Source organism: Hylobates moloch, unplaced genomic scaffold (assembly GCF_009828535.3).
Source record: "Hylobates moloch isolate HMO894 unplaced genomic scaffold, HMol_V3 SCAFFOLD_5, whole genome shotgun sequence".
NCBI lineage: Eukaryota > Metazoa > Chordata > Mammalia > Primates > Hylobatidae > Hylobates > Hylobates moloch.
The window spans coordinates 56,316,219-56,338,001 of record NW_026652280.1 but is presented as its reverse complement, the minus strand read 5'-3'; the positions used below and the strand labels follow the sequence as shown (position 1 = coordinate 56,338,001).

Genomic DNA, 21,783 nt, shown 5'->3' with positions numbered 1-21,783 from the left:
AAGTCGCAGAGACAGCCCAGACCCAAGAGAAAGGAACAGAACTGTATAGCAGCATGAATACCACTGGGATGGAGGTGGGCATCTTTCTTTGGAGACAAGCCACCACTGCCTCTCTCCGGGCTGGGCTCAGGGACACGGCCTGAAGCCAGGGACATTGGGTGGGGCCAGGAGAAGTCCAAAAGTCTCACCCCTTTGACTTGCTTTCCCCAGAACAAGCATCAAAGGACCATTAAGTAACCTCAAATGAGTCCCAGCCACTTGAACTTCCAGCCAATTCCATATCCTATTTCAATACTTTGTCCAAGGCAACTTCTCAATAGAGATGTCAGGTTCCAAGCATGACTAACTGCTTACGGTATTACCTGCTTGTGCTTTCACCCCGATCTGTGACTGTACTCCCTTTTTTGGGCATGCAGACCCAGAGAAAAGAATGGTGTCCTCTCTTGACACTGTCTCTCAGGGTCCGGAAGCTGCAGCTTTTCCTTCAAGCTTCGAGCTCCTCAGCTATCTGAACATGCCATTGCCTGCAACCAAGCTTGAGAACCAACAAACAGTGGCTGCGTGTTCTGGAAACACTCAGAGTGATAGTTCAGGTGAGAGCAGTGCCATTTCCCCAGTGCTCCTGGTTGCTCCAACCCCATTCACGAAGAGTCTCAGACAGAACCCAAGGGAGGAGGCTGGGGAAAGAAACTGGGACACTCTGGGAAGGCAGCTGCAGTGCAGGCCACAGACCCTGACCGGTGGCAAAGGGAAGGAGCATGGCCTTCAGGAGGAGAGTCACAAATCACCTCAGAGATGTGAGGAATCCACACCTCAGCACTTCTTGGAGAACTGACAACCCCTGTGAGACACGGGGACCTCATTGCTCCTTCTCAACAGAACTCTCTAGCATGAAGGTTGAAAGCATGGGCTTTGAATAACCTGGATTCGAGTCCCAGCTGGGTGGGCCTGGAAAAGTTACTGAGTCTTTCTGATCTCCTTGGTAAAATGAAGAGAATGTCCCCTGCACTACCATTGGGAAGAATCAATGAGAGGGAGCCTGGAGAGTACCTAGCACAGTGCTTGGCATGAAATAGGCATCAGTAACTATAATCTTAAATATTATTATTGGGTCAATAACCCCAGCAACCACCAGCAACACCCCCTTCTTTTGCCACTTCCCTGGGCCCAGTGTAGATGAACTGCTCTAAATCAGCAATAAGGCCAGGCGTGGTGGCTCACGCCTATAATCCCAGCACTTTTGAAGGCCGAGGTGAGCGGATCACTTGAGGTCAGGAGTTCGGGACCAGCCTGACCAACATTGTGAAACCCCATCTCTACTAAAAAAAAGAAATACAAAAGTCACCAGGCATGGTGGTGCATGCCTGTAATCCCAGCTACTTGGGATGCGGAGGCAGGAGAATCGCTTGAACCTGGGAGGCAGAGGTTGCAGTGAGCCGAGATTGCGCCATTGCACTCCAGCCTGGGCGACAAGAGCGAAACTCCATCTCAAAAATAAATGAATGAATGAATATAAATCAGCCATGACCAACAGACGTATCATGGGAGCCACATCTATAAACTAAAATTTTCTAGCAGCCACATTACAAAAGGTAAAGGGAAACAGGAGAAAGTAATTTTGATAGTGTATTTTATTCAGCCCAATATATAAAAAATATTATTTCAACATGTAATCAATAGAAAAATGATGTGATATTTTACATTCTTTTTTAAAAATAGTAAGTCTTTGAAACCAGTGTGTTCTTACACTTACAGCCCATCTGAATTTGGCCCAACCACACTCCAGTGCTCCAAAGCCATAGGTGGCCAGGGGCATCCACACTGGACAGCACAGGGCTAGAGGCACTGGGTGGGCCCTTCTCTGTTTCAAGCTCAGTGGTCTGGATGTGGGCAGAAAGAGGAGTCTGGATCTGGGTTAAAGCTACAAGAACTGCCTCCCCAGGGTTAACACCAATATTTTCTGTAATACTCCCCTGCCGGTATTGAAGAGAACAGAAAGAAAGGCAAAGGAAAGAAAATAAACTATTTTTCTTTTACTATTATTTTTAGAGACAGAGTTTGGCTCTGTTGCCCAGGATGGAGTGCCGTGGCACAGTCATGGCTCATTGCAACCTTGACCCCTGAGCTCAAGCAATCCTCCTGCCTCAGCCTCCTGAGTAGCTGGGACTTACAGGCGTGTGCCACCATGCCTGGCTAATTTTTATTTGTTATTTTTGTAGCGATGGAGGTTCACTGTGTTGCCCAGACTGGTCTCAGACTCCTGGGTTCAATCAATCCTCCCACCTCAGCCTCCTAAAGTGCTGGGATTACAGGCTTGAGCCACCGTGCCTGGCCCTTATTTTTCTTTATATCCACAGCAGATTAGTAATAATACACCATCCTTGCCTCTCCTAATAGAAAGCATATTCTTTATTTATGCAAATTAAAAAACCCAAAATCCCAAGGCTCTGACTGGGGTCCAGCAAGGATTAAGGTCATCAGGCACCAAACAGGACCCAAGGGTAAAGGGAGAGTGTGGGGTTACCTGGAGACTCCCCGAGCAGAAAATGAGAGCTTGGGGCTACAGTGAGGGGGCCACTCCCCTGTTCAGGTATTTGGGCTCACCATTCAGCGCTGAGCATGTGAACTTGGGCATCAAAGATGGTGGTTAGGCCGGGCGCGGTGGCTCAAGCCTGTAATCCCAGCACTTTGGGAGGCCAAGGCGGGCGGATCATGAGGTCGGGAGATCGCAACCTTCCTGGCTAACATGGTGAAACCCCATCTCTACTAAAAATACACAAAAAAAATTAGCCGGGCGTGGTGGCGGGCACCTGTAGTCCCAGCTACTCAGGAGGCTGAGGCAGGAGAATGGCGTGAACCCCGGAGGCGGAGCTTGCAGTGAGCCGAGATCGTGCCACTGCACTGCAGCCTGGGTGACAGAGCAAGACTCTGTCTCAAAAAAAAAAAAAAAAAAAAAAGAAGATGGTGGTTAAAGCTTGAATAAAAAGGCCAAAGAACCAATAGAAACTGAAGGAAACTGACAGCATACTGACAAAACACCTTATCCTCTGCCTCTTGCTGGTGTCAACGTAAGAAAAGATCTGAGATTTTAAGAACAATGGGCAGGGGGCAACATAGTGAGACCCCATCTCTACAAAGAATAAAAAATTAGCTGGGTATAGTGGCACGTGCCTGTAGTCCCAGCCACTTGGGAGGCTGGGGTGGGAGGACTGCTTGAGCCTGGGAGGTTGAGGCTGCAGTGAGCTGTGACTGCACCACTGCACTCGAGCCTGGGTAACACAGTGAACCCCTATCTCAAGAAAATGAAACAAAACAAACAAACAAAAAACAACCAAACAGGACTCTGAAAGGTGATTCAAACAACCAAACAAAAACAAACACAGGCTTGCTAGAGAACCATTTGAAAAAGGATCTAAAACTTCTCAGCAAAAGCTTTTGGGGCCAGTTCTGCTGGAAAGAGGACTGGGTTTAAACTGCATGGCTCTTTGCAGTCATCAGAACCTCCATTTGCTTAAATGGCACTTGGAAAGACAGGTATAAAATGACACTTGGACAGATGCCACTTTCTGCGAGTGGAAAAGAACTGGTCTCCGTTGTATAGAGTTTTATGGGAGCAAGAGAATAAGGACAATTCTAAACCCAGATTTTCTATTTGACCCTCAGTCTCTAGAAAGTTTGACGTCCTAGATGAAGAACAAAAGTAAGTTGAACATGGACACAGGGAGGGGAACAACATATACCAGGGCCTGTCGGGGGGTGGGGAGGGAGGGAGAATATTAGGAAAAATAGCTAATGCATGCTGGACTCAATACCTCGGTGATGGGTTGCTAGGTGCAGCAAACCACCATGGCACACATTTACCTATGTAACAAACCTGCACATGTACCCCAGAACTAAAAATAAAAAAAATTTAAATTAAAAAAAAAAGTAGAGACTCTTCAAAGTGAGAGGATATGTCAGGCAGCTACTATTATTTTTCCTCCAAATCCGTAAGTGTAAGGTACCTGTTTAATCAGCTGGAGGTTAGAAAAAATATATAAATATTTTTCATGGAAACAAACAACAAGACAAAACAACAACAACAAAAGTAAATTGAAAGCCATATGTGTTAAGGTCACTCTTAGCATTTTTACCTTACATGACAAGCAGAGACCAAGAAAAGACAGGGACATGAATTTAAGGTACTCAAGTTCCAAATACATGAATCCATCGCTATTTGTTTCTTTTTCTCTTTCTTTTCTCAACAAGTTGGAGAACACATGCAGAAGCAACAACAGCCACCGACTGAGCTGACTGTATTCTCCATGGGGCTGCGTATGGACAAGGCGTATTTCCCGGGTGCCAGGGGCAGGGGGTCTCCATCAATGACGTGGGTATTCAACACTACAGGGCCTGGCTCCCTGCTTGCGGAGGACTCATGGGTCACCTTGAATGGCCCAGACTCTCTGATACCTGGCAGAGTGGTAAGGTATTTGAAACATCTATTAGGAACAGAAATAATTATAGTTAGTCATTATTTTCTTAAACCTTCTTGGTGGGTTCAGAAACAAGTGACCATTTTGTGTAAATTCATTTATTTTGGAACAATGAGAACACATGGACATAGGGAGGGGAACATCACACACCGGGGCCTGTCAGGGGGTGGGGGGCTAGGGGAGGGATAACATTAGGAGAGATACCTAATGTAGGTGACAGGTTGATGGATGCAGCAAACCACCATGGCACGTGTATACCTATGTAACAAACCTGCACGTTCTGCACATGTACCCCAGAACTTAAAGTATAATAATAAAAAAAAGAAAAAAGAAGTTCATTTATTTTGACTCCTACAAAGGCAAGGAATAGGATTTTTGTTGTTGTCGTTGTTGTAGTTGTTTTTGAGACAGTCTCGCTCTGTTGCCCAGGCTGGAGTGCAGTGGCGTAATTTTGACTCACTGCAACCTCTGCCTCCCAGGTTCAAGCAATTCTCCTACCTCAGCCTCCCAAGTAGCTGGGACTACAGGCACAAAACACCACATCAGGCTATTTTTTTTGTATTTTTAGTAGAGACAGGGTTTCACCATGTTGGCCAGGTTGGTCTTGAACTCCTGACCTCAGGTGATCTGCTTACCTCGGCCTCCCAAAGTACTGGGATTATAGGTGTGAGCCACTATGCCTGACCAGGAATAGGGTTTTAATACAATTTTTCATCTGGCCTCAAAAATATACTTCAGTGTTCAATGATTTGAAATCTCTGAGATATCAGGGAATGAAACAGATTAAAAGCTTTAAGAAATATAAATATAAATGTGTATGTGTGTGTGTATACATATACTGTTTATTTTTTTGCCCAGGGAAGACATCTGTCAGTGCTCATAAACCCTGTTTCCTCTGGTGATAAGTTAGTACCAGCTTAACCTAATGGTGGGCAAAACAAGGACATGCAGAATTCAATGCAACACACATCCTGACAAGTTTATAAGGACCACGAGAAGTTTAGAGGCAGGAAATAAATAGTAACATCAACCACAAAAAGGCTGTCACTCACTCCAGAGTTTAAAATGCTCATACACAGGTGGCGGTGGGCCTTAGGCAAGCCAGCATGACAGCAAAGAAAGGATGGACCCAGAGGAGACTCCAAGGATGTAAAAACATGAATGAAACAAAACATACAACCAAGCCTCACCACAAAAATGACAACTGTGTGAGGTAATGCATTTGTTAGCTAGATTTAACCATTCCCAAAGCATTGTGTTGTGCGTGATAAATGCACACTGTTAACATCTGTCAATTTAAAAATAAAAATGAGAAAGGCCGGGTGCAGTGGCTCATGCCTGTAATCTCAATACTTTGGGAGGCTGAGGTGGGAGGATTGCTTGAGCCCAGGAGTTTGAGACCAGCCTGGGCAACACAGTGAGATCCTCATCTCTAAAACAATAAAAATAGAAAAAATGAGATGGGTCTGGTGGTGCACACCGGCTACTCTGGATGCTGAGGCAGGAGGATGGCTTGAGCCTAGGAGGTCCAGGCTGTAGTGAGCTGTGATCGCACCACTGCGCTTCAGCCTAGGCGATAGAGTGAGGCCTTGTCTCTAAAAAATCATAATAAATAAAAATTTTAAAATTTTAAAAATGAAAAAAAAAAATGACAACCAAACCCCTTAGGGCCCACTACCTCGCACCGAAAGCAGTGTTTGGGAGAGAGCATGTGGCATCCAGAAGTGTGAAGCTCAGTCGAGGCGAGCAGAACCAGCCCATGAAATCCTGTACTTCCTGTTTCTGCAGAACCAGGTTGAGAGAGGTTCTCCAAATGGGAAGATGTAACAGATCGCTCCTCTGCCGCGACCTGCAGACCCCCAGAAACGATGCTCCTTGAAGCACCAGGGCCTCGGCCTCATCAGCCACCACCACATTCACTTGGGTGAGGGTGACGGCACTGCCCACCTGGCCTCACTGTCCTTGCGTTCCTCTTTCTGACACATTCAACAGGGAGCTATGAGACCAGGGGTGATGTTCTCCCGCAGCAGCCTGTGAGTCTCCTTCTCTTGACCATCTTGTTCAGGAGCTCTTCCGCTCTGAGAAAACCAGCAAGGCCTCTCCAAGTGCACCAAGCAGGAGGCTGCAAACAACAGCAGAAGGTCAGCTCTCCACTCCCCCGGGACCCCTGAGCTGCCTGGCGCCCACATATGCAGGGCAAGGGGTCCCTCCCCTCATTCTGCGACTGTGACTCATCACCAGCCCGAACTGCCATGCTTCCAGGTCAAGCCCAGGAATCGCTCCTATCCCTCGGGGCAGACTTCGGGTACACATGGGAGGTGAGAAGGCTGGGAGGCGGGCTCGATACCTTCCCTTACGGAAGGAAGTGTCCCACACATCCTGACCAGGTGAGGGTGATGCACTGGGTTAGTGCTCTCTAGCGGAAACACAGACTTCTGGCAGGAGCAATCCCATAGAGGCCTCTGGTGCTGTTGGCAAATTGGGCTGATGGATAGGAAATCACACAGGTATCCATACTCTTAAACTTAAGGTGACAATCTCAGTTTTCATTTCATTTAAACTACAGAACATTTAAAGGTGAAAATACAAGTGGGAAATCATAATTTTCCCATCAGCACAGAAAGAAACACGGCCAGTGATCTGAAAATGAAAAAGCAGTGGGAGAACTGGAGACAGTGAGGGAAGAAGAGCTGAATATTTTAACACGCCTCAAATGTAATACAGCCAAAGTCCTCTCCACTTTCTATTTTGAACCTCACCGTAGACAGTCTGGTGACTATCTGAATTCTGTTAGTCTTCTGGGGCCTGTGCTGGGCCATCACCAAGGGGCTATGGTGGTAGGTGTCTGATTGGGAGAGTCCCTTTTTCAGAGTTGCCAACAGCCCTTTTGGTCAGACCCTTTCCTTCCCTTCCTCTCTTATCTGCCTACCCAACACCCCAATCCTTCATATGCTCACTCGCAACACACACCCAGGCCATGGCGCCTTTGTATCTTGAATGTTTGGGGTGCTAAGTGTATGACACACACATAGGCTGTTCACGCTACATACCCTGTGAAAAATGTTCCTTTGGTGGGTGACCCTGACATACAGGTAACTCACACCATTTTCCACTTTAGTATAGGAATGAATTGACTATGAGTGAGAATATAAAAACAATATGTTTTAGAATCAGGCCAATTCAAGCTCTGGCACAGGCATTTGTTAGTCAGGTGATCTTGCGTACGTTTTCAGTCTTAGTCTCTCCATCTGTACCACAGGAGATGATCGCATCTAACAGTCTCTGTGAGGCTTAGAAATAATATATCAGAAGCAACCCACCCCTGTGTTTACCTATGATGGACAATCACTAAAACAGGATTATTATTATTTTCCAGCCGACTGCCCTCTGAGAGTAGCAATCCCCTCCTCGGTGGTCCTCCCGGTGGGCCACCCAACTTCTGCCTGAAGATGTCTAGTGAGGGGCACGTCCTGTTGAGCAAGGCAAGCCTGTCCCATGGATGAGTGGCTCTGGTCACTGGATTCACATGCGTCTCCATGGGCATCTCACTTGTGGAAGCCACTGGGGTTGGTGGGGACTGAGACATGTTCCTCCCCCCGCTGACCCAGGCAGCCCTTCATCACACCTAACTCTACAGCAGTAATTTCTTACAACCTTGCCTGTGAGGCCAAAGCTGCTCTCTGGAGCAAGAGAGAACAAGTGTACTCCTTCCTCAGCTTAGAGACCAGGAGAATCCCCCAAACACCGTGATCTCCTCTCTCTGGTGATTAAAGGCCTCTGGGAGAAGGCAGCAGGAGACACTGGTCAGTCAGGTTGAGGGGCTTAGAGGATGCCCCCCACTTGGCTCACAATGGGGATGGAGGAGAGGGAGCCGAGGGAGATCGATGCCTAGTACCTTACTCCAAGTTGGGATGTACTTTCCTCTTTCCTACAGAAATAAAACTATAACAGTGAAACTAAGTTGATCGATCCTATTTAACTCACAAGAATGTAGCTGGAATGAATGTCCATGTTACAAACCAAATGACTATCTGTGGACTTCCCTAGATCTGTAATCATCATTGTCAGCACTGTCTCTGTGAGAAATTGTGACTCAAGTTCCCAACAACCCTATTTGGGAACGAGGCCCCTTTGTGAAGCTGGGAGGCTGCTTGTCCCTTGTCCAGCTCAGGACCCCAGATGCTGAGGGGTTCTATCACCTCTCCTTTTTGGAAAAGACATGACTGTGAAGGGGAAGCGTTCTTTTTGCACACAGGCTCACCTCCAAAGACCTGGCTTTTCCTTTTAAGTGATTGTCGTTCCCCTTGTAGCCCTTCGAGAGCATGTATGCCACCCTGCCAAGTTCCTGGGCAATGCAGAGTCACTGCGACCAGATGCAAGGGCTGCACGGAGCTTTGGGTTTGGGAGGGTTTTATTTCTGCAAATGTAACCAGAGGCTCGGACATTTTATACACTTTCCACTAATCCTCCTTAATCACCAGGGAGAAAACCAGGGTAGCAGCTGGCCCCTTGCCACTTTTACTCCCATAGCCTTAGAACAATGCTGGAGTATAATAACCTTGCATTCTGTCCCTTTGCCTGAACTACTTTATGAAACACCAAAGCAGCTTAGTAAATACTAAAAATGAAAACAAACCTTGGTTCGGTTTACTGTTAGGAGAGCCAGGGAGGTGAGCTTTGATGTTGTTTTCTAAACAGCAGGAAAGGCTGACATGGGTCCAGGAATCTTAATAGCATTACAACTATTTAAGTCAGAGCTTGACTGAATTGTTTGCAAATCTTGTAATCCCCATCATTCCTGAAATGAACAAACTTCATGTAACCAAGGCATAAACATCAGATTGTAGGGCACACATGGCCAGAAATATCCATCACTAGCTTCTCTTCCAGAGGTTTATTTTCAGCACTTCTCCAGCCCTTCTCTTTCTCCTATGAGGGACTGAAGGCTCCATCTAAATTTTACCTTTATTATTGTGGCTATTCAATTAATTCCTGTTGAGCCAGTAGACAGAGGATGGAGGCTGCATCCTTTACCTGGCTGCAGGCCCTGTGCCTAATGCAGCACTCAATAAATACCGATTCAATGAATAGTTAAACTGTTTTATATTTTATCCCCTTTCTCCCATCTATATAGATCTATATAGATGGGAGAAGTCCCAAACTATTTGGTCTAAAAATAGTTTGGTCCTAAACTATTTTTTCCTTTTTCTCTCTTCCTCACCGCAATGTGTCTGCCCCACGCTCCATTCCTCGGGGCCCTGCTGAATGAGTTCATAATCTATTAAATTATGATAAAATTGGAGAGGTAATAAGCAACGTTATTGAGAAGGCCCTTCTTACATAGAATTTTAAAGAGGAGGTTTCAAATTTTTAATTCAAATGGAGAACTCATAAATTTCAGACACTGTGATCCCGAAGGCATTTTGGAGTGTGATGGGGGACGTTTTCTTTGCCCCTGAATTCATTCTTTCTATACATAGGTTTGGGCAGCCTCCGTGAAGTTCCTTAAAATTAAAGGGATAAGAAATCTTTACTCAAAGATTATATATGATCATTTTCTAGACTCTCAGTGTTGGTGAAGTTTGTGCTAGGCTCAAGTTCAAGCGATCCTTATGGCTGATAAACAGCGATCAATGGCAAGTTCAGTGAATGATGTGCAAAGGGAAAAATGTGATCATGGAATCTTTAGAACAAAGAAGTTGCATTTTTGTTATTCTTTTCTTTCCTTGTACTTAAACTATTCCAAAGAGAAGGGTGACTCTCCCCGTCTATAAAACAGGAGAGGAGAGGAGTCACCATAATTAATTCCACTTGACAAGGATACTGCTCTGAGGTCAGTATCTTTCTCTTTTGTATGCTTCAAATCTCCTTTGCTGAATTTTGAAATAGAGGGAATTAATATTACTATACAACTGTTAATTCAAAATGAACAATTAAATAGAAATCTGGATATTTAAATTACTGGGCTTGAAATAGATTGTTTTTATAATATTTGGCTGGATGAGAGCAGTTGTTTTTAATTAAAGACTTTAAAAATATTGGGTACTTCGGTTTATAATTGTTCTTGGATACAATATTTTGAAGGCTGGCCACTCAGTGTTGATTCAGCAAGTATTCAACACTAGGCCTAGAGACGCAAAGGTGAATGAAACACACCCTTTCTCCTAGAGCTGCTCACAGCCCGGTGGGAGAGATGGCGCCAGCCACCTGTCACTCAGTGCAGCAAGTGCCTACGGAGCCAGACACAGACACAGAGGGGGTGGGAGGAGCAGCTGAGGACCTGACACTTGAGCTGATCCAAAGCTCTCATTTGATGAGCAAGTTCCTTAAGATCTTGCTAAAATTTCAAATGGCATTTTCTCCACTAGCCCCCATGAACTTGAGACCAGTGATTCTCAACTGGGGTGGGACTTTTGGCAATGTCGGGGACGTTTTTCGTTGTTACAACTGAGGGGGTGCTACTGGCATCTAGCGAGTGGGGTTCAGGTTTGCTGCTAGACATCCTACAAGGCACAGAACAACCCCTCAAAACAAGGAATTATCAGTCCCAAATATTAATAGTGCTTTGGGTGAGAAGCCCTACTGCAGATGGCCTACTTTGTGTAGCTAAGCTGTTGTTCATCTAAGGAGGAGGATAATGACATATATATTTGAACACTTATCCCCTACACGGTGATCTCCCTGGAGTCAGGGAATGTGCCTTGCTTCCTTCTGTAGTCTCAGAGCCCAGCCCAGCCCTTTGGTGGAATGCATGAATATACAAATATATGGATGCAAGGCTACTGGCTGGAGCAGGGTCCTCCAGTCTCAGCCAGCCAGGGTGGTGGAGCCCATGGTAGATTGGAGAGCACATGCCAACGTGAGCAGGCAGCCTCTATTCATTCCAGCAACTGCTGCTGTGTGCAAATGCAGGCCCAACATTAACAGCTGCTCCACATTTTCAAAAGAATCTGGAAATCTGGATTTGTATGAGGAAATCACCCGATTTCAAAATGGTGATGACTAACTTAAAATCTGAAAAGCAAATGACAAGAAATAGTAACTATACCAGCACACACAATAGGTCCAAACAAAATAGGCCTGCAGCCTCTGCCCTTTGTGACTTCTGATCAGTTTAAAGTCCCATGCCGCAGGGATCAGCCGCCGCCTCTGCCTGGGCTCTGAGAGCTGGTCACCCAGCCACGCTTGAACACGCCTAGTATATGGACAAGGCAGACCAGCTCTGTGTCTTGCACAGTCCACTCTTCTGGTGGTTCACTCTGTGGTTGGAAAATTCTTTCAGGCTGAAAACACACCATCTTTAACCTCAGGAGTCCTCAAAAATCAGGAAATTCCAAAGTCAAGGTTCCTTTTGCAATAATCACACATTCTGTTTCCTTGATTTGGGAACACACAGCCTTTCTTTCCATTTTTCTCAGGGCATACCATAAAGTTCACAGGATGTGAAACAGCCCAGAGACAGCCTCTTACAGACGCCTGCTTCCTTACTATTCCGACTCAGCATTTCCTCACACTGGAGAGCTGTCTTACTCTTAGCTCTCACGTTCAGTTCAATACCTGGGTTTCTTTGGCTCATTTCGAAATTCTGTACAAAATATGGTCAATGCAGGCTTACTTGTAAGAGAGAAAGATATTGTCAAGAATTTAGGGGCTGGGCGCAGTGGCTCACGCCTGTAATCCCAGCACTTTGGGAGGCTGAGGCGGGGGGGATCACTCGAGGCCAGGAGTTCGAGACCAGCCTGGCCAACATGGCAAAACGTGGTCTCTCCTAGAAATACAAAAATTAGTCGGGCATGGTGGCATGTGCCTGTAATCCCAGCCATTTGGGAAGCTGAGGCATGAGAATTGCTTGAACCCAGGGAGATGGAGGTTGCAGTGAGCTGAGATTGCACCACTGCACTTCAGCCTGGGCGACAGAGCAAAACTCTATCTCCAGAGGAAAAAAAAAAAAAAAAAAAGAATTTAGGCTAGGCTGGTCTGGGAGTGGTGGCTCCCTCCTGTAATCTCAGCACTTTGGGAGGCTGAGGCTGGAGCATTGCTTGAGGCCAGGAGTTTGAGATCAGCCTGGGCAACATAGAGAGGCCCTGTGTTTAAAAAATAAAAAAATAAATAAGGCCAGGAGCTGTGGCTCACGCTTGTAATCCCAGCACTTTGGGAGGCTGAGGCGGGCGGATCACGAGGTCAGGAGATCGAGACCACGGTGAAACCCCGTCTCTACTAAAAATACAAAAAATTAGCCAGGCGTGGTGGCGGGCGCCTGTAGTCCCAGCTACTCGGAGAGGCTGAGGCAGGAGAATGGCGTGAACCCGGGAGGCAGAGCTTGCAGTGAGCCTAGATCGCGCCACTGCACTCCAACCTGGGTGACAGAGCGAGACTACGTCTCAAAAAAAAAAAAAATAAAAATAAATAAATAAATAAATAAAATACCATCCTGGCTAACACGGTAAAACCCTGTCTCTACTAAAAAAATAAAATACAAAAAATTAGCCGGGCGCAGTGGCGGGCGCCTGTGGTCCCAGCTACTTGGGGGGCTGAGGCAGGAGAATGGCGTGAACCCAGGAGGCAGAGCTTGCAGTGAGCCAAGATTGCGCCACTGCACTCCAGCCTGGGTGACAGAGTGAGACTCTGTCTCAAAAAAAAAAAAAATTAAAGAATTTAGACAAACACTATGAAAGTTAAGGATACAGAAATTTGGGGAAAAGTCTCAAGAATTTATATATAAGGCCAGGCGCGGTGGCTCACGCTTGTAATCCCAGCACTTTGGGAGGCCGAGGTGGGCGGATCACGAGGTCAGGAGATCGAGACCACGGTGAAACCCCGTCTCTACTAAAAATACAAAAAAATTAGCCGGGCGTGGTGGCAGGCGCCTGTAGTCCCAGCTACTCGGAGAGGCTGAGGCAGGAGAATGGCGTGAACCCGGGAGGCGGAGCTTGCAGTGAGCCGAGATTGCGCCACTGCACTCCAGCCTGGGCGACAGAGCGAGACTCTGTCTCAAAAAAAAAAAAAAAAAAAAAAGAATTAGTATATATATATATTTATATAACATATCATTATATATAATTATACATAATTCATATAATAAAATGTAATTAATATAAAATATATATAATTCTTGTTATATAATAACATATATCATATATAAAACAAGAATTATATATAAATGACATTATATATCTATCAATTATATATAACATATATATAAAATACATATATTCTCTTTATATATAGAAAGAGAGAGAGGGAGAGAGAGACGCATGTACACATATACATATCTCAGGATATAAAGGTTTCTTCTCTGGGCAGCTGGATTTTGGGATGTCAACCTGCCTACCATTTGTATCACCCCTCCCCAGAAGGACAGGTGCAGAGGAAGAGGGGGGAGAAAGATTAGCTCCCTGCTTCAGAGCCCCAGTTCTGGTTACAAATCACTGAGTCTCCACTGGCTGCCCTGTCTTCCCAGGTGAAAGGGGCCCAGTCCTCTTCCATCCCCCAACTCTCAGCCCAGCTAAGCCTCTTCCTCTGCATAAGGCCCAGTTCACACCAGCTCCAGGGGCACCTTCCAAACACTCCTGGCCTCTCTCCCTCCTTCAGTCTTCATATTCACCGGGCGTTAACACAGTTACTATCTGATCCATCCAATGAATTAGCTTTCTGATTTGCCCTTCCTTTGAAAACCCCTTAAGTGTTGGATATCTTACATTTCTTAATGGTTTCCACATACTGTGCATACAGCAGTCATTCAATAAAGATGTTTAACTGACTGATATTATGGAATTATAGCTATGGTATAAAAAACCTATGACAATGAGATTTTCCTCCCTAAAAATGTCTACTGGACATTCTTAGTTTGCTGTCAGTCCCTGAACAGGAATTAGGACTGTCTTGTGCTGGGTGACGCTCTGTTTGTTTCCTCTGCTGTCAAGTCATCTACATACTCTTTAGGGAGGATCACAGTGGTGGGACGGGGAACATTTAAGCCATTTTCCCTTACAGCTCCCTCATGAGCTTCCGCCTGGACATTATCTACACTGCTGTAAATCCTTGGTGTTTTTCAATTCAGTTCTAGCAGGTTACAGGGCTTTGTACACACAGGCCTGGGTTTGAAACCTGGTCCAACTGCCTAGTAGCTATAAAATCTTGGGAAAATAAGTATCTCTGGACCTCAGCTTCTTCATCTTTAAAATATGGATGACTTGGAAGAGTGTTGTAAAAGTAAATGAGATAATATTAATGTAAGAAATGTCTGAGGCACAGTAGTTGCCCAATAAATGGTTAGCTATTACTATTAAAAAGAAGAGGAAGACATAACAGGAGGAGGAAGAGGAAGGTGTAGGAACATTTCCTAATTTTTCCTTCCATTTGTCTTCTTGGGACAGGAAATGCCCTCACTGGCACTCCTGAGAAAGGGTGGAAATCCCATTTTCTGAGTGCAGTGAGCAAAACCATTCATTTCTGTCCATCTAGGATGATTTAGATATGGACCTGCCCTCAGGCAGGGCAATGAGCATCTACAGACACCGCAGAGGCAGTGATTTTTGACTTTTATCCAAGAATGGTTCCTGGCACATATGAGGCACCTGGTAAATGTCTGTTTATTGAAGGAACCCCTTCCAGCCCAAGGCCACATGAGATACAAGGTCACCTCTTAGACTCCCCATCATGGTATTCCACAGGGCCACTGGTCCTGCCCCTCACATTTATCCCATATGAATCTCCTACCGATGTTCTAACACTGTTGTTTCTGTGGCTATGTCAGCATCCGAGGCCACCTGGGAGATGGGAGGCTGTCCTGGGCACACCTGGGTACCAGTGCTGACTCCCACCAGCCAGCATGGTGGTCCTTGACTTAAGCAAGTGACAACTCAGCAGGTCCAACTTGCAAACAAATGCAAAAAAAAAGAAGAAGGAAGGGGAAAGATCAGCTATTAGGACTACTCTGATTGCAGGCATGGAAAAAAATACTTACTTTCTTCTTCTTCTTCTTTTTTTTTTTTTTGAGATGGAGTTTTGCTCTTGTTTCCTAGGCTGGAGTGCAATGGCGCGATCTCGGCTCACCGCAACCTCTGCCTCCCGGGTTCAAGCGATTCTCCTGCCTCAGCCTCCCAAGTAGCTGGGATTACAGGCATGAGCCACCACACCTGGCTAATTTTGTATTTTTAGTAGAGACAGGGTTTCTCCATGTTGGTCAGGCTGGTCTCGAACTCCCGACCTCAGGTGATCCACCCGCCTCGGCCTCCCAAAGTGCTAGGATTACAGGCGTGAGCCACTGCACCCAGCTAAAATACTTATTTTCTAGAGTCAAGCATTATTTGAGCAAAGCTAAGCAATACTATGCTTTTTCTTTCCTGATAATACTGGTAAAGAAATGTAAAAACCTATTCCAAAATTTGCCTGCACTTCAATTTTATAGTGCTGTTCCGTGGGGGGGAAAAAATCTGCCAAGTAATATATAGGAACTAGAATGGAAATAAGCATGATCTTAAAGCGGTCCTAGGCTTCTTTTCCTTTTTAAAACAAAGGACAGAAGACCACTGAGCAGCAACAACAAATGTGAATTTTTCTACATAATGTGCAGCATCCAGGATTGAGGCCAGGCTGCCCCTGGTCACAGGGAAGGAAACAAAACCAGCCCAAGGAATAGACTATTTATGTGTGATGTGTGTGAGGGCTGCTCAGTGTGGTTTCATTTCAGAAACACTGTTGTGGCTAGGCCCCCAGATCTAACACCTCCTACAGTGAACAGAGTCCACCTCCGTTGGGTTACACATGCCTGGCCAAATGCAGCACTGTTCTCACCCTTCAACCGAACCGTAGTGACGTCTGGCAAGAGGAGTTTGAGGGAGTGAAGGATGAGCGACTCTCGCTTTTTACTTGATATATTTCTGTATTGTTTTAAATGTCTTATAAATAGCATGCATTACTCTATTGCTTAAAAATACATACATACATATTCCCCAAATTAAAGCACGCCTATTCATCAGCAATGAGCTGTTTTAACCGTTTAAACTCTCCATTACTTCCTCCCTCACCTTCGCCTTCCCTGCAGACCACAACCCAAACCCTTGGTAACAATCACCTATTGGTATGAATATTAGTAATCAGAAGAGATAACATTCTTAACTCTCCAACAGGCAGGTCTTGTGTAGAGAGTTCAGGGGTGAAACCCACCCGATCGCTTCATTCTTGTCCTCATGTGGTCATAACCAGCTGGCCCTTGAACGAGAGGCACACGGTCCTAATAAGTTCAGACGGCCTGTTTTCTGTCTCAGATGAGAGCTCCGAGGCCTGAGCGGAGGGCGAGCCCGGGGCGCTGGTCACAGCTGGGTCCTCGCCAACAGTAGTACTTTCTCTGTGCATCCCTGTGTTACTCATGGCCCAAACCTCCCTTGTGAGTCACGGGCTCTGAGGGCTATGGGGCAGGGCAGTGTGACCTTTTCCAGGAGGTCTGTCCTGAAGCTACCATCACAACGGCCACACCTACCTCCTGGGACTCTGAGTCCCCACTGTGTCTCCCCACAGCCATGCCCCTGCCTCAGCCATCCTTCTGAAGAACCCACCTGTCCCCATCTGCCCTGCTCAGCCATCCTTCTGAAGAGCCTGCCTGTCCCAGTCTGCCCTGCTGAACACCACCCCACACCCAGCTGTCTCCTGCATACCCCCAGGGTCCTGCGCACTGCTTCCGGGAGGGAGGCAGACCCTAATGGGCAGAAAGGAATGAATCTGGTCACAACAGTCAGAACGGTTAGGGAGGAAATTAGCAAGGTGACAGGAAAAAGCTAGCAGGGCTTGCACAGGATGTGGCCAGGGAAGCCTCTCTGAGGTCACCTCAATTTGAAGGCCTGGGTGATGAGCAGTAGTGGCCAACTGAAAGCAGGGAGGAAGGCATCCGGGCCGAAGTGACAGGCCCAGAAGCCCTGAGGAGACACATGCGCGCTGTGGCCAAGGCACAGAAAGGCTCTCCCCTCCCTGGATCTCCAGGCTGATTTGGCGAACGACCTATTCCTGTATCTCCACTCTGTGGTCCAACAGGCACCTCAGCCTTCATACATTCAAACCAATGCCCGATACGCCTCCACCACCACCTTGCCAAACCCTGCTCTTCACACAACATTCTCCATCTCAGTAAAGGCAACCTCATTCTTTCAGTTGCTCGGACCCCAAACCTAAAAGTCATCCTAGACTCCCCTCTCTCAAATCCTAGTGCCTCAGGTATCCTACCACGTCTCCCCACCTCCACTGCTACCAGCCGGTTCTCAGCCATCATCATCTTGCACCTAGATCATGGCAAGAGCCCCTGGTCTTCTTGCTTCCTCCCCACCCCTTGGCACTGCTGTCCCCCAGCATCCCCATGGCTCACTCCCTCACTTCCTTCTGGTCTCTGCTCAGATAGCTTAGTGAGGTGTGCTGTCTTTATGCAAATGAGTAGTGCATTCTAAATAGGATCATTTGGAGCTTATCTGAGAGAAAGTTAATGGAAAATCAAAAAATGGAAAGACACCCAAACACAGCACGTTTTCTCTCTCTCTCTGTGTGTGTGTGTGTGTGTGTGTGTGTGTGTGTGTGTGTGTGTGTATACAGTTGCCCCTCAATACCTAAAGGGGATCTGTTCCAGGACGTCCATGGGTTGTCAAGTCTTATATAAAATGGTGTAGTGTTTGCCTACAACCCATGCACATCCTCCTGTATATTTTAAATCATCTCTAGATTACTTGTAATATCAAATACAATGTAAATGCTATGTAAATAATTGTTATACTGTACTGTTTAGGAAATAACAAGAAAAAAAGTCTGTACATGTTCAGGACAGATGCAACCATTGCAGGCCTAAACCACATTGTTGACCCACAGTTGGTTGAATCTGAGGATCTGGAACCTGTTCATGCAAAGGGCTGATTGTGTGTGTGTGTGTGTGTGTGTGTGTATGTGTGTGTGTGTATAGTGGTTTACTAAACATTACATATTATTATACATATTATATTATACATATTATGCATATACATACATATATATACACATAGTGGTTGACCAGCAGTGGCTGCCCTGGGGTGGATGAGTGAGGGTGATGTTCTGTTTCTTGCTGTGGATGCTGGTTATGGTATACAGAATGCTTGGTTTGTACAAATCCATCAAGTAGTATATTTATGATATATGCACTCTTCTGAATTTGTATTATAGGTCAATAAAAGTTTTTTTTTTAAAGAAAGCTTCGCTAATATGAGATTTACATTTGGATGGAGATATACAGCCAATGCACACTCCCTTTCTGCAACATTTGAGAGCAAAATTTAGTATCCTGATGAAACTCAGTAACTAATTGGCACTTTATCTTTCTATGCAAAAGACTTACCATCCCGTGGTCGCACTGGTCAGGATCGCATCAAACAGCAATATTGATAAGCCAGCTGTGATTATCTGTAGAAATAATTTCAACAAAAGGTCATCACACCAGCAGGGCTCTGGAAACCTCCAATGTCATTTTTTTCACAAGCTTAGTTCATCTGAGTTTGGATGCCTCCCATCAGGCACTTTTTTCCACTTCCCATGTCCTTTTCCCCCACACGCTTCCTAGTCAGCCCCCTGTACTTAGTGGCACCTCTGAGCCAAGCATTTGGTGTAGAAAAGGCTAAGTCTTAGTCTGTTTTGGAGGTGAGAATGTTCAAAGAAGCATTTAACTTCCAAATTCTTCAAAAGGGAGGCGCACAGCCAAGGCCGCCCTCATCTCTCTCCAGGGAAGGGGTATATTAAGAAAACTCATTTCCATTTTGTCTCAGCAGTGCAGAACTCGTCTCCAAGGTCAGATGTGCTCATTAACCTGTTCTCGGATCCTCCAGATAAAAACTTTTCTGTTACCCAGCCTTTGTCCAATGCACCATCTCTCCATCCTCTCCTAATGCTCCCATCTTTCTGATCCATGACACACATTCTAAGAAACCAGGTGCATCCTGGGGAAAGGAGTGATTAAATCATTAATTAATTATTTGCAAATATCTAGAAGCCAGAGGAGAGGGAAGAGGTTACCTCCACATCTCTCAAGGCTGGAAATTCCAGAAAAGTGTCTCAGAAATGGCAGCCACAGGACTCAGACCCCAGAAGTGCCTCGAACCCCTCAGCACCAAGAGTGTGTGTGAACCAGTGGCCCAGCTCTGTCTACACTTGGAATGTCTGCTTAAGGAAAGATGTTTCTGGCTTCCAGTCTTCCGCATCCTGCAGGTCAAAACAGCTTCCATGGGGAAGGTAAACTTAAGAAACTGCTTTCTTGCAGTGAGAGGTGGGATGTAGGCCGCCTTGGGAGAGGTTCAGCTATCATCTCCCTCAGGGGGATTTCATGTGCTGTCTTGGAGGCCTCTTTGGGTCTCCAAGCTGGGAGCAAGGCAGCAGACAGACAAGCAGAAGGAAGGAGTATGTTTATGAACCTCATCGTCACTCATTTACCATCTCAGAAAGAAGTCTGGAACTACAAATCCAGAACTCTCATGATAGGATATAAACGTGGTGAGATTTTGGAACTTTTCTTTGTAGTTAAGTCATTTGGTATCACTTTCTGCCTCGCTTTAATTGATTTGCAGCAAAAACCTTGACTACAAAAAAAAACACCTGGGTATTGTCCTCAGGGGCAATAAAGAAGTAGAAGCCCAGCCAGAGAGACAATTACAAGAATACAAAGGATAGGGAAAGAGATTTCTCTAAGTGGAGACTAGTGGTGGCTTTTTCTTAAAGATCATATTGAATGACAACTTTTGAGCTGATGCGCATGATGAATGTCCCTCTTTTCTTTTCCCTTTTTTTTTTTTTTTTTTTTGAGACAGGGTCTCGCTCTGTCGCCCAGGCTGGAGTGCAGTGGCGCGATCTCAGCTCACTGTAGCCTCGACCTCCCAGGACTCAAGCACTCCTCCCGAGTAGCTGGGCCTATAGGCATACACTGCCACACCCAGCTAATTTTAAATATTTGTTTGTAGTGACAATGTCTCACTTTGTTGCGCAGGCTGGTCTTGAACTCCTGGGCTCAAGCAATCCCACCCAACTTGGCCTCCCAAAGTGCTGGAATTATAGGCGTGAGCCACCGTGCCTGGCCCTTCTTTTTTTTTTTTTTTTAAAACATTTAATTTAGGACTTCCGCATCTATAGTCATAAATGAAGTGGACTAAAATGTTATTACCTCTCAATGCAATTGTCTGGTCTTGGAAACAATGTTGTACTAACCACATAAGTGAGTTCATCAGCTTCTCCGCTTATTATCCTGTAACAGTTATAGATGATCTTGACTCTGAAAGTTACACCCCTGACTTGAAGGCCCCTGGACCTAGATCTCCTAGCTGGGGGTGATCTTTAATAGCTATTAGCCTAATCAAGTCTTCTCTTTCTCATTGTTGCATATTTTCCATTTTCACTTTTCCCAAAAATGTATTTCATCTAGGTCTCCCAATTCATTAATATTTAGCTGTTTGAAGAAATATTTTACATTGTGCCTGTTTGATTACCTTCCTTTTTTGTTATGTTTCTCTTCATTCCCCCCACCTCCTTCATTAGTCTTGACTAAAGTTAACTATGTTGTTAGTCATTCTTTCCTTTTGCAACTTCTTAGACATGGCCTGGGATGGTGCCAATGGAGATGTATTTCTTGGACTTGCTGAGAAAGGCTCCGACCCACTGATGGATGTTGGCTGTGCTGGCAGCTCCGCATAATGGAACACTTCACTTGATTTATAAAGGACCCAACTTGTCTTTTCTATGTCCTCACCATTGTCTTTATCGTCCTTACCTGTTTTTACCAGCTGTTCAAGGCCTTCTTTGATTGGTTTCTCTCCTTGTTCTCTGACTGCCTAACTCAGGTGACTTTCAGTCCAGCTGGTAAAAAGGGACAACTGCCCTGCCCCCACCACACCCACAGCCTGGGATTTGTGCCTCTGCTCCTCTGTGAGCCTCTTTAGCTTAGGAGGAATCCTGTCTGCCATGAGATAGACAGCTGGTCTGCTCATTTCTCTGAAATGCACCTTTTGCCAAAAAAAACACATCTTAAAAATTTTAAACCAGCCCTTACTTGAAAAGAAGGTTGGTTTAGCAGCCACTCCGGTGCCTTCGCCATCTGCCGCTTCCTGGAAATGTTTGTATAGTCCCCTGCCTTCTCCTGAGCCACCTTTCTAAAATTCAAAATTCTCAAAAGTTGTATCACCCAAGGAACAAGTGTGCTGCTGCCTGAGACCCTTTATCTTATTTCTGTAGAGAATGTAGACTGAAGTTGTTTGCACCGTGGGACAACTGTGGGGTTTGACGGGCCCATTTTTAATCTATTCGGTACAGGCAAGACTCC

At 45.7% G+C, this 21,783-nt stretch overlaps 1 protein-coding gene across 3 annotated transcripts in view; it reads right to left on the bottom strand.

Annotated features, from left to right (window-relative positions):
* Positions 1-1,640: 1,640 nt before the first annotated feature.
* The window catches only part of TMEM241 (transmembrane protein 241), a 147,362-nt gene continuing 127,219 nt past the window's right edge, over positions 1,641-21,783 (bottom strand). For 2 of the 3 annotated variants that reach the window (XM_032152651.2, XM_058438560.1), the window contains 2 exons: positions 18,823-18,887; positions 1,641-6,597 (listed from right to left, as the gene is read on the bottom strand). In XM_032152651.2, the coding sequence (XP_032008542.1) occupies positions 6,537-6,597; positions 18,823-18,887 (126 nt within the window). In that variant the 3' untranslated portion in view covers positions 1,641-6,536. The remainder of the gene's footprint in view (positions 6,598-18,822; positions 18,888-21,783) is intronic. The other variant, XR_009213503.1, reaches the window with a different exon arrangement.